This window comes from Macrosteles quadrilineatus, unplaced genomic scaffold (genome assembly GCF_028750875.1).
Source record: "Macrosteles quadrilineatus isolate MER2022 unplaced genomic scaffold, UCM_ALF_1.0 Scaffold_5__1_contigs__length_97177068, whole genome shotgun sequence".
NCBI classification, from domain to species: domain Eukaryota; kingdom Metazoa; phylum Arthropoda; class Insecta; order Hemiptera; family Cicadellidae; genus Macrosteles; species Macrosteles quadrilineatus.
Window position 1 is genome coordinate 52,847,684 of NW_026542598.1, and position 12,559 is coordinate 52,860,242.

A 12,559-nucleotide genomic window follows, 5' to 3' on the forward strand; every position below is an offset into this window, starting at 1 on the left:
TACTTAGTTCAATTTTTATTTTACTAACTAACACATACATTTTACATTTTACATAGTTGTTTTATTTTCCCTTTTAACGATTTTATTTTTTATTTTATTTATTTAATTGATTGGCTATTATTTATTTTTAGTTCAGTATTTCATGTAAGAAAATATCTTTTGAGTTTTATTATTTGTTGTATCACAAAATAAAATCTACGTCGGTTGAAGCTGCAGTCATGAATGTTGTCGGAAGGGTACTTTGGGAGTTAAAAATCCACGTCGGCAGCATACCTCCTGTAGAGGGGAAATTAACAAATTTTTTGTTGCTAATTGACTGATTATGTCGTGACGCTCAATTAAACAATGAATATGGCGACAGAGATCAATTTTGGATACATTTGTTATTTGTATTGTAATTGCTATTCATTCTAAATCGTTCTTACAAAATTAATAATTATCATTTATTGGCGTTGTTCTATTTTAATTTGCTTTTTGTTCTTTTCGTAAACCAATGAGTCAACTTTTTATTAGTGTTTAAATAGTGTACAATGTAAACTCATTGAGGTAATGAGTAAAATTAAGACTTCTGTTTGAGAAAAGTCAGCGATTAGGGAGGGACCTCCCTAAAACAAAATTTTGTTTTATTACTCTGAGATATAACATAAAAATTTTAAGTTTGTCGACACCTAATTATGATTATTATTATTGTTATTATTATAAAGGTGGTTTCATTATTATATAGTTTTTACTGATACACGAAAGTTAAACCAGGATGATTTAAATTAAATAATAATTCACATAAGAATTCAGTGCCACTTTCGTTTTTATTTGGTGGTACAGTAATTGGTACAATTGGGAGTCTTAAAAGTAAAGATTCATTAATTGTGCATACAAATAAGTACATTGTTGTTTAAAGTAGTTTTTATTTTATAAACATTTTTGTAATTATAAAAGTTGGATGATTTTAAATATTTACAATAATTAAATCCTTGACAGATAAAAAAGTTTTTCAGAAAACTATAACCTTTATTCTCATATTGAAATATTGCCAAGCAGTGTTTATCAGTTTTTACTTTCTTATCAATTTATTTTTTTTATTTATTTAAAACATAAAGGAAACATTATTCACAAAAAAATTACTGTGAAAATTTTATAAGAATAACACATGAAAAATTCCTGTAATGAAGTAGAGAGGGAAATTTCCTTCGGTACAGTCTGGTGCAGAGATATTGCGCAACAGTACAGTCTGGTCCTTTCTGCTCCAATCCAACCTACAGTTTATACTTCACTTCCTTCATGTGCTGCCCAGCTATCAGCATTCAGCATGTGTATTCTGTGTAATATCATTAAAACCCTGTTTTTACAGTATTATCTAATCTAGTTTAGTTGAAATTAAAAAGCTCTCCGTATTCCTTTGAATGTATTACAACATTATTTTATAATACCTTATCCTATTACAACCCTGATTAAATTAAAAGGTTAACCAATAGCCATTTGGACTGATGATAAATGATCATGTTTTGTGTTAACTTTGATAAAAATAAAATAACTCAAATATGCCACCTTTGCCTTATTTAAACTTTCTGTGTACACGACTGCACTTAGGTGTAAAGATTTACTTAGAGGTTTTCTCTTTTATCAGCAGCAACTTTCTTCAGATGAGTATATAAGATTCACACTGCTTATTGTTATGGAACAAAAAGTTTTACTGTGAAATAAAATACGAAAAAAATTGCCTTGAAATTAAAAAAAAATGAAATACAGTTGTCTATTTCAACTTGAAAGCGTGCATCAACATACCCAACCCAGTCTAGTGTAAAATAAGTTTTTGCTGGGTTCAGTATTTTTATTTTTATTTTTTATTTTTACTGAAGCCTAAATAATCTTTTTTAAATAAATTTCAAAGCAAATATTGAACTTGGAAAGATTTATTCGAAAGTAAACTTTGGACCAACAATCAAAGTTTGTTTATATTTACACAAGATTTTAACACCATTGATTCATTCATAAAATAGTTTAAAAAAATGTAATAGGCCCCTAGTTAAAATCATTTTCGTGTTATTTCCCATTGATTGGCAATTTATAAAATAGGCTATGTATTTCATCCTGTTAAACATCCTACCCTACTCATACTGTTCCCATGTATCTAAATTGACATATGACACAGCATAATACTGCACTGTAAATTGTACTTTGTTCATTGTAGTAATTTACAATTATTATAAATGAACAATAAACATTATAGCAATTGGCATCATTTTGCTAAGCTACGCAAAATGCATTTACAGTATGCCTAAAAATTAGTGAAATGCAATTTTAAGATTTAATTAATTCAACTATGGAATGATTTTTCACATCTAAATTGCAGTGTGCAATACTAGTTAAATTAAATAATCTACAAAATTAAAATTACTATTCATAAGAAACAACAGTGTTTTTCATACAGTGAATAGTTGGTCAAAGTTGTTGCACAAAAATCACGCAATTAACCAAGTTAACTGTAAAATAATTAAATAAGTCGTGTGTTAACAAAGTTGAGCCTAATAAATTGTTAAACAATTTATATAATTCAACAAATCCCAACATTAATAAAACGCACAACAAAACGTCAATAGTGATATCTCATTACAGATTCAAAACAACCATAATGACTTGTAAATCTTGCTCAATGGGACCTGGTTCGCATGAGAATGCATCGCAATTCAAAGGGCTGCAGCCCCAATGGAGTAATGGTTGTGGGAAAATGCGAAATTGGACCAAGCAACAAGTAGGGTCGCACCCCAATGCCACCCCTCAATGTATTACCTGCCTTTCATGCCTCCCCTAGAGTGATGGCATGCGAAATGAGTGCACCCTACACTCACCTACCCCGCCTGGGAAATACTGCTAAAATGAAACACACTTGTAAAGAAATAATTATCTATATTTTACAAAATTACTCTTTGTACATAAAAATATTTTACAATATTGAGACTTATTTTATCTTTTAAAAAATTAGGAAACAACACATAATAGCTTTGAAAACATAATCCTAGACTCAGGCAGTTCGTCTTAACCTATAATACGCTCTACAACAAAACATGGTTAAAACAGACAAATTACGGTTCGTTTGTTAGATTTGAAAATGAAGGATTTTTTATAAATGGTTTCAATTTGATTTAGTCAGCTTTTGTTAGTATTGCTAATTTGCCACAATTTTTCTAAACAAAAATGGATTTTATATTTAATATTAACACGATTTCTAAAATAAGCCACTCTTATTTTTGCGATAGTTTAACATGTCCTATTCAAGAAATAAAAACGAAGTATGCTATACTTTGTTTTGCATGTTTGAAACACACGGATTCATTCGAAAACAATACTATTTAATCAGCAGCTAAAAGTTTTCAAATTTAATTAAGTACGTGGCTCCGATGGTCAAAACACGGTTGAGAAAATTCAACCAACGTAAAGGGCAAAGGGGCTCAGTTTTAATTAATAAGCTACGACGTATTTGTCTGTTTTGTTGAAACTAACAAACCTATCACTCACGAGAATCAAATGGTAACATTCAACTAACAAACAAAAGACAGACAATTTAAGAAGTTTTTACATTAAGGTACGATAAGTCATAAATAATGATAATAATACATAAATCTATCCATCTACAATGTACATATATCCATAGAAGATATCTCATAACAAAATAGTATCTTTACACGTTAATGTATTTTATACATGTACAAAATGTAATAAATAAATCATTCAACAAGGCACAACCAAAGAATCAAGAGAGAAGACTACCTGCTAATAGCTGTCTATGAGAGAGTAGGAGATCTAACATACGATTAGGCCTTGAAAGTTGAAAGAGCAACGGGCTGAGGTTTTTGAAGAGTGCAAACAAAATATTGTGATTTAAGGGGGGAAAGGTTTAAAACAAGACATTTATCCTAAAACATCAGTCATCGAAATGGTACAAACTTCATTTTATGAAAACGAAAGCTGCATCGACAAGGACAAGGTAACTTTAGGTAACATGCAAGTAGATAATCGTAACTAGGCCTATATATTAAACTTAAATCGAATAATTTATTGTCTTTTAAAGCCCAAATTTAAGGCATCTTTTGGGAACAACATTTAGCTAGCACCTATTTAGAATTTTTCGGCACCCTCCGGTTCAATTTAGGCCTAATTTTAGCTGCACAAAATAGGGGTTACTGAAGGCACATTAGATATAAACATTACAAAATATCTCTCACGAGTTGTTTCGAACAACAATTACAAAATAGACTTTTAATTTCTAAAAACATCACCCGAAAAATAAGTAACACGATAAATAGTCCAAAACGTTAACAAGAGGCTATGCCTTAAAATTTAGAACGTTTATCTTATCGAAACTACGCACTCTGCGATAAGGCGTGAATCAGTATCAGAGCGTTCCGTCTCCGACGGAGCGGTTAATGAGGTTAGTGTATCTAACATTATCTCGAACTTTGGCAAAGACAGACAGAGATAAGCGTATTTCGGGCCAGACTTTACTGAGGTCGATGAAACTAAGTTAATGGTAAACAGCTACCTTTCGGTCAGTGATAATAAATACGGTGTCGTCATTGTACTAGGCCTAGGACATACCGTGGTCGTCCGTGCACTGGTCACCAGTAACCACTCACACTCTCACTGTTTGTCACTGTATCCCGTGCTGATACGAGTCCAGGTGTTTGTTCAACTCCCTGTGTAGATGTTCAGGTAGGACTCCCACGTTCGTGAACAGCGACCTCAACACGTTCAACTCCTCACTCAAAAGTTCGATCCGTTTCTGTAATCGTTCGTTTTCCTTCACTAACAACTTCACTTTTTCCTCGGTTTCCCTCGTCCGGATCTTGGCCTTCTCCCGTGATTTGCGGACGGCGATGTTGTTCCTCTCTCTCCGCCGCTTGTACTCGTCCGTGTTCTTGTCCACACTCTTGTTACCCTTGCGGTGCTGATGGTGGTGATGGTGGTTCAGCTGGTTCTTCAGCAGCGGCGAGGGCGTGCTGAAGGAGGTACCGCCCCCGTTGTTGCTGATCACCGAGTAGTTGGGTACCTGGGTCCTGTAGTCACTGCCCTCCGTGGGCTCCTCCTTGATGCTAGTTCCGGTAGAGTTGGAATTGCTACTCTCGAAGTGCACGGGCTGCGGCATGTACGCCAGCGTCGTCCGCGGCTGGAAGGGTGGCCTGACATTGACGGCGTTGGGTTGTTTAGGGCCGTTGAGAATGTCTGTAAACAGTTCGCTACCGAACTCGCTTCCGTCTATCAGATTCTGGAGGTCCAGGCTGATCTCCGGCGTGTTCAGGTCAGCGAGGTCCGTGTACCGCTTGATGTGATGTTGAAGCTGCTTCTTCTGCGAGTCTAGAGCGGACGGCACGTTGTCGTACATCTGAGGAGAGTCCATGGCAGCGTATGACGGCGGCTCACGAGCTCTCAGGCTGTGCGACTCCAGCACACTCCATGCAACGCGACAGCACACTCACTGACTGACAAGCCGCGCCAAGCGGTTCCGCATTCCCCCCGCAGTGCTGCTCCTAGCGGCGATACTCACAGTTACTCCACTCTAGTTCCACTGCCTCCCGCACCACGGAGACAGCGCTAGCGGACGCACTCTGTTTCTAATTACTTGCATTAGGCAATGTTATGGCCTGTCGGTTTTATTGCATCCTGCTGTAAATCACTAGCCAGATGTTGGGTGATGGTTAAATTAGCGCTTTTATTAGTATTTGCACATCCAAACTCAACCTAGTTACCCCCATTACAGGGATTATTTTATAACAAAAAGAGTTTATAAATTTTTATTGAGATAACTCGTTTACTATCGAAACACACTTGTTGAATTTTATAGTTTTTAACCTAAGCCATAAAGACATATAAATGTAGAAAAATTCGTAGAAAGGATGCAATTTGAAAATGAAACGTCTTTTAAATTAGGCCTAAGTCTCAGTTGTTTTTGTGTCATTGTGTCATACGAACTGAGCACTGTAACATTAAAACTGTGTTGTCTATCTAGTTAATGGCTATTATCTATATCTATACTATTATATAAAAATCTAATGGTGTCTGTCTGTATGTGTATTACTAATAGGTGCAAAAACTACTGAACCAACTGGGCTTAAACTTAACAAAAATATAGCTACCATACCAAGGACCATATAGGACTATTCACATTTCGATACTGACCGCGGGCTTTGCTCCTTTGGCTTTAAAAGTTCTGATGTGAGGATTTTAAAAGTAAATATTGATTGGTCTCCATGGCTGCAATAAGAATACTGACAAGGTTTACATTTCCTTTGACATTTCAATGTGAACCAGAAGAACTGTCAAATTGCATAAGTCAGCTGATCCAATGAAATTAAAATTTATAATTTATTTTTGTAAAAAAATACAACCGACTTCAAACGCTCTAAAAAGAATGAAATAATTTCAATAAAGTAAAAACTTTTGTATTAGGCAAGCTCACGTATTTTAAGTCGGCGCGGCTCTATGATGATTTTTGATGCAAAATTGAAAGAGGGTGTCCATATTGCAGGTGACTATCTATAACTAAAGGTGTTAATCTGCATGTCTTTTTCATAGTTATGCGTTAAGTGTTATTTTATTACCGTAATCAGAGTTTGGTATTATAGTGGTATTAACGAGTATCTTTAAAAAGAGTATAACGCATTTAAATGTTTCTAACTTGGAAAAGTAACGTTTTAATACTAAACTAGCTTCTTTTCCCTATCATAATATCAAACTAAATTATTTTCCTATTCATATAGAACATTTGTGTGTGTTATTTTCATAATGCATTTATTCTGAAGTAAACATAAAATACAAGAAAATATTTCCTTTAATATATAAACAATAAAACAGTTCAGTATTTTTTTTTTATATATTTATGTTATCCAGCTACAATTTATTGATTTTCAAAATACACACACATCAATCATATTTGCAGTTTGAGCCGCGCCGACTTGGAATACGTGAGCTTGCCTAATACAAAAGTTTTTACTTTATTGAAATTATTTCATTCTTTTTAGAGCGTTTGAAGTCGGTTGTATTTTTTTACAAAAATAAATTATTTCATGATTTTTAGTGACTGTATATTTTTTTATATATTAATTACTTGGGGATTTTCGATAAGCAAAACTGTTTGAAACAATCAAAAGTTCCACAGAACAATCATTATTTTAAAACTGCTTGAGTCACCTGTTCAGGTTACATAATCAATGGGCATGGAAATAAACATCTTTAGATATTCCTTAAGAAAGAAAGAGTTGTCCATTACATTAGGCCTAATGAAAAACTAATAAATTGTCTTTTCTAGATACATTGAAATGTCAGACATCATCGTTTCCTGCAATCGGTGTACTTCTACATTATAAAAAGAAATACAGTAACGTCTCAAGCCTTTTGGAACAATATGAAAGTTATTCCTCAGCTACCAGCACTAAAAAATCTCTCAAAAGTGGAAAATTGGTCGTTAACACTATAGTACCTTTCGTATAGTACCTTTGGAAAATATTATATGAAAGATTGGTTCAACTAAAAGTGGTGTAAGTCATGTAGGGGGTTTTGTTTGCTCAAGATATAGCCTAGTCGAAATTGCAAATCATCTCCCTCTAGGACTTTCCGAAGCAGGCATATAGTAACTGGGTAGAGAATATTAATAAACATTCCACATCTGCAAATGAAATATGTATATGAAAGATTGGTTCAGCTAAAAGTGGTGCAAGCCATGTAGGTGGTTTTGTTTGATCAAGATATAGCCTAGTCGAAATTGCAAATCATCTTCCTCTAGGACTTTCCGAAGCAGGCATAATAGTATTGATATGATAGATACTGGGTAGAGAATATCAATAAACATTCCATATCTGCAAACGCATGTTTAGTAATTAAAATATTTAACACTTTTAAGACAATTGACGATTATGCACTGTCACACTTCTTAGGTCGTGTAAGGAATAATGTCATTTAATTTATATTTAGACCTGTTTTACGAATGCTTTGGTTTTCACAATACACCTTTATTTGTCAATATCATACAGCTATTCACTGAAACATATATGTTTTTGTAAGTCAGAATATTCAATACTAATAAAAACAGAAGAACTGTATACACAAATCAGGTCAAACGTTAAAATACATTTATTATAGTAACCAAACCAAAATTCATTTTTCTCAATGTAATTCATTTAGGCTCCATGGCAAGAAATAGTTAATTGATCAATATGAAGCAACTGTTTCATGAAGAATTGTCTGTAGCTTCATTTAAATGGTTTCAACTAACAGCTGTAGGAATGTTATTACTAGGAGTACGCTCCGAAGAATGAACGAAGACCATATCATACATACAAACAAATTTGCCAACAATAACCATATTCATATCAGCTGATTAAGCAGGATGGTTTATGGCAAAGCCAACCTTGGTCCAAGGTCATAAGGCAGGTTTGATCAAATCCACAAAGGGAACAGGTAAGTATTCCCAGTTTCTGCAATGTATAATCAAAGAATATTTCAATGTGTTACAAAAACAGCAATTAATTTGTTCTAATATGCTGAGTAATAGTAATATAGGTTTCACAATCTTAGTCCAGGACCTGACTAGGGTTCTGTGTGCATGTCGTGTATAGTGAATTTTACTTTTGCATTTCAATATAGGTGTCTTAGGAAGTGTTTTCCACTCGGGTGTCAAGTTCGCACCTGGTACGTTTTCGAGCTATGACGTCATCAAAATGGCGGCCATTGATTTTTTTAAATTGTATATTTCGCAAACTATTTGTCGGATCGGAATGAATGTTTTTTTGTTTGAAAGATAATTTTAAATGCTACCTGTTTTACATTTACACATTTGTTGTATGTTTAGTACATTCTTCGTAATTTTGCAAAAACCTGTATTTTTAAATATTTTTGAGTTATTTTTGTTTGTAACGTTTTATTGATACAATTTATAAAAAACCACCAATGAAAAAAGTTGTAGAACATTTAAAAATCTTTACAAAAATACCAAATTCGATATGTTTTACTCAAAAGATTACGTCAAGAAACTAGATAAATCTCATAAAAACACCAATTTTGGCGCAAAAACGCCTATTAGTCCGGCATCTAGGGCAGTTCGCAAGTCTTATAAAGACAGTTTCGCCATTCAATGTTGATGTACGTGTCTAAATAAGTGTTTTCAACTCGGGTGTCACGTCTGCACCCACTGCAGTTTCCGGTTATGACGTCATTAAAATGGCGGAAAGGGCTATATTAAAAATAACGATATTTTACATACCATGTATTGGATCGGAATGAACTTTTTTTTGTTTGAAAGATAAGTTTACATGCTATCTTTCTTACATTTGCACTTTTGTTTTATGTTTAGTACATTTTTCGTAATTTTGCAAAAACCTATATTTTTAAACATTTTTGTGTTATTTTTGTCGATAACGTTTTATTGATACAATATATCAGAAATAACTTATAGACAAAGTTGTAGCACGTTAAAATAGCTTTACAAAAATACCAAATTCGATATGCTTTACTCAAAAGATCACGTCAAGAAACTAGAAAATCGTACAAAACAACCTAATTTTGCGCAAAAACGCATATAAATCCGACATCGATGGATGTGTTCGAGTCATATATAGACAGTTTTACCATTCAATGTTGATGTATGTGTCTAAAGAAGTGTTTTTTACTCGGGTGTCACGTCTGGACCCACTGCAGTTTCCGGTTATGATGTCTTAAAAATTGCTACATGTTACGATTTCACCAGCTATTTTACTTAAAATAAGACCATTACCCTCTTTTATGCAAATAAAATGTTACATTTTATACTGTGTCACAATGTAGACATAAGAACGGCACTGCAAACAATTAACCCGAGTTTAAAATGGGCGAAACAAGTTTTCAGTTGATATCTCGAAAATTGAAGTAGATAAGGATAAAGTTCAAATTTGAAAGTTGCTTAGCAATGCAATATTATTATTATTATTAGAAAAATCTTTATTGTTTCAAAGTTTTATACCATACATAATAAGTTCAATACCATACAAATGATATGCAGTTTGCCATACTAATTGAAATTATTAAGTTTTGTTTATGTCGAAGGCCCTAAAAGATTCAAAAAAGATTCAAAAGCTTTATTTGCCGTTCAATACAAAATGTACAATAGGCATTGTCTCATACATTAAATAACTTAACTGCTAAAATAAATAAATAAAATCAATTCCAAATAATAAATTACAAAATGCAAACTCACACAGCAAACCATGCATAAAAAACAAAACAGCAAGCCAAGCAAAACAAAATAGCAAACTTACATACCAGTTACAGGCAAAACCATCCAGGTGAAATGGGCTTAGCCCTTATAGCCTCAAAGAAATCCTCAGTTTTGTAAAGAGGATTTAATACTAACCATTTTCTTGTGACCATACAAAATTTAGAGGTACACAAAGACCGTACTTCAATAGGCAGGCTATTAAAAAATTTTATGCCTGAAACAGGAAAACATTTCTGAGTCAAAGTTAGCCTATGACTAGTCAAATGTATGCTATTGGAACTTCTTGTAACATGTGAGTGTACCTCCTTGTTTAAGGGGATTCGCCACTGAAAAGGGTGCATTTTTTTATTTAATGAGGAAAGTCGTTAAACAATTTTTTTTCTAGTAGGGTATAGTTTAACAAAAAATGGAAAATGTTGGTTTACTTCTAAATATAAATTATAGGCGGTAAAAAAATAAAATAGAGGTTTTTCGATCAATTTGTAAGGGGTTTTAAAAATCGATATTCTGAAGAGAGTTCTTTATGGATTTTGATAAATTTGGTGTTTTTTTAAAGACAGTTATCTAAACTTAAAATTTAGGTAGATTCATAATAATATCTCACATACTTTTTTTGCTGTGACACATTAAATATAATTTTTCTTCAGAAAAAAGAATTAGTTTGAAAAAAACGTTATTGTTCAGTACCTAATTAACTTAGATACCTAATTCTACCAAAATATTTTCCTAATACTGTCTAGAATAAGTAGTAAAAATTTCAACAATGTACCTTTAGTGGATCTCAAGATATATCAAATTTTGTATTGAAAAACGTGAAATTTCAATGTTGCGGATAACCGCGTTTGAATAAGAAGGTGTCCTATGATCTTGTAGCTATCGTAAAGAGCGAAACCCCTTGGTTATAACATATAATAACATTCATACATGGATTATATCATACTTTTTGGATGTAATAAGGTCCAATGTACAAAGAAATGTAAAAAAATATTTTTACAATTTTTCATGATTTTTACCTATTTTCAGTGGCGAATCCCCTTAAAACAAAGCTAGACTCCTCAGACTTGATGGCAATTAAACATTGATAAATATATACATTAATGACTGTCATAATCTGCAACTGTACAAACAATGGCTTGCAATGTGCAAGATAGTGTGCCCCACATATAACTCGCACTGCCTTTTTCTGCCATATCAGGATTCTCCGAACATGAGGGGAGTGACCCCAGAGCCTTGTCCCATACAAAATGTGGGACTGGAAAAAGGAGAAAAAAGCGAGTCTCACAAAATTAAGGGGAACTTCACACATGAGCCTCCTAAGCAGATGAGTGACTCTACTAAGTTTAACGCAAAGGGCATCGATGTGATCACTCCACCCAAGTTCAGAGTCCAAAGTAAAACCCAACAACTTTACTGTGTTACCCTCAAGTACTTTCTTGCTTAGGCTAAACAATATGCCTTGTGTTTTTCCCTCATTAAGTGCCAGCTTATTACCAGAAAACCAATCTGAGGCTGCATTAAACAACACATCAACATTATTACATGCAATATAAGGATCAGTATGGTTCATAAACAAAGTAGTGTCATCCGCATACAACAACATGTCATGAGAAACACAATGATACAGATCATTCATGGCAACAATGAAAAGGAAGGGCCCTAACACTGAGCCCTGCGGGACTCCACATCTGACCTCAATGGCACTCGAGTTGCTACCATTCCAACTTACAATCTGAGACCTATTGTCTAGATAAGACTGCACCACCTTGAGGGCACTCCCCCCAATGCCATACTTCTTAAATTTCTCAATTAAGTTGTCATGAGGAACAGAGTCAAACGCACGAGATAAATCGCACAAAAGAACAGCAGTTGACGACTTGCTCTCAAAAGCTTCCAAAATTACTTGAAGGAGAGAATCTACAGCCGTAACTGTAGACCTTCCCCTCCGAAAACCATGTTGAATAGGGGCAAGGAGGTTATTCCCCTCAAAGTGGTCGCAGAGCTGATTCAACATGATCACCTCAAATACTTTACCAAACACCGGTATTAAAGACACCGGTCTAAAACTCTCCATTACATCCCTAGGGCCCTTCTTGTATACTGGCACTGTTCTAGATACTTTCAGTACATCAGGAAAAACACCCTGCAGAAGGCAGGAGCTAAACAGATGGGCCAAGATTGGAGCAATCAAAATGACAATCCTTTTCATAAAATTAGCCGACATATCATAAATATCCTTACTATTAGAGGATTTAAAGCTATTTACAGTATTTACAATATCTAAGGCATTCACCATTCTCCACTGGAAATTTACATGGGCCA

At 33.9% G+C, this 12,559-nt stretch overlaps 1 protein-coding gene across 1 annotated transcript; it reads right to left on the reverse strand.

Annotated features, from left to right (window-relative positions):
- Nucleotides 1–2,884: 2,884 nt before the first annotated feature.
- On the reverse strand, nt 2,885–5,497 carry LOC128995016 (CCAAT/enhancer-binding protein beta-like). Its single transcript, XM_054419881.1, has one exon. It carries the CDS (start codon nt 5,390–5,392, stop codon nt 4,646–4,648), a length of 747 nt encoding a protein of 248 aa, XP_054275856.1. The 5' UTR covers nt 5,393–5,497; the 3' UTR covers nt 2,885–4,645.
- Between the last annotated feature and the right edge of the window lie 7,062 nt (nt 5,498–12,559).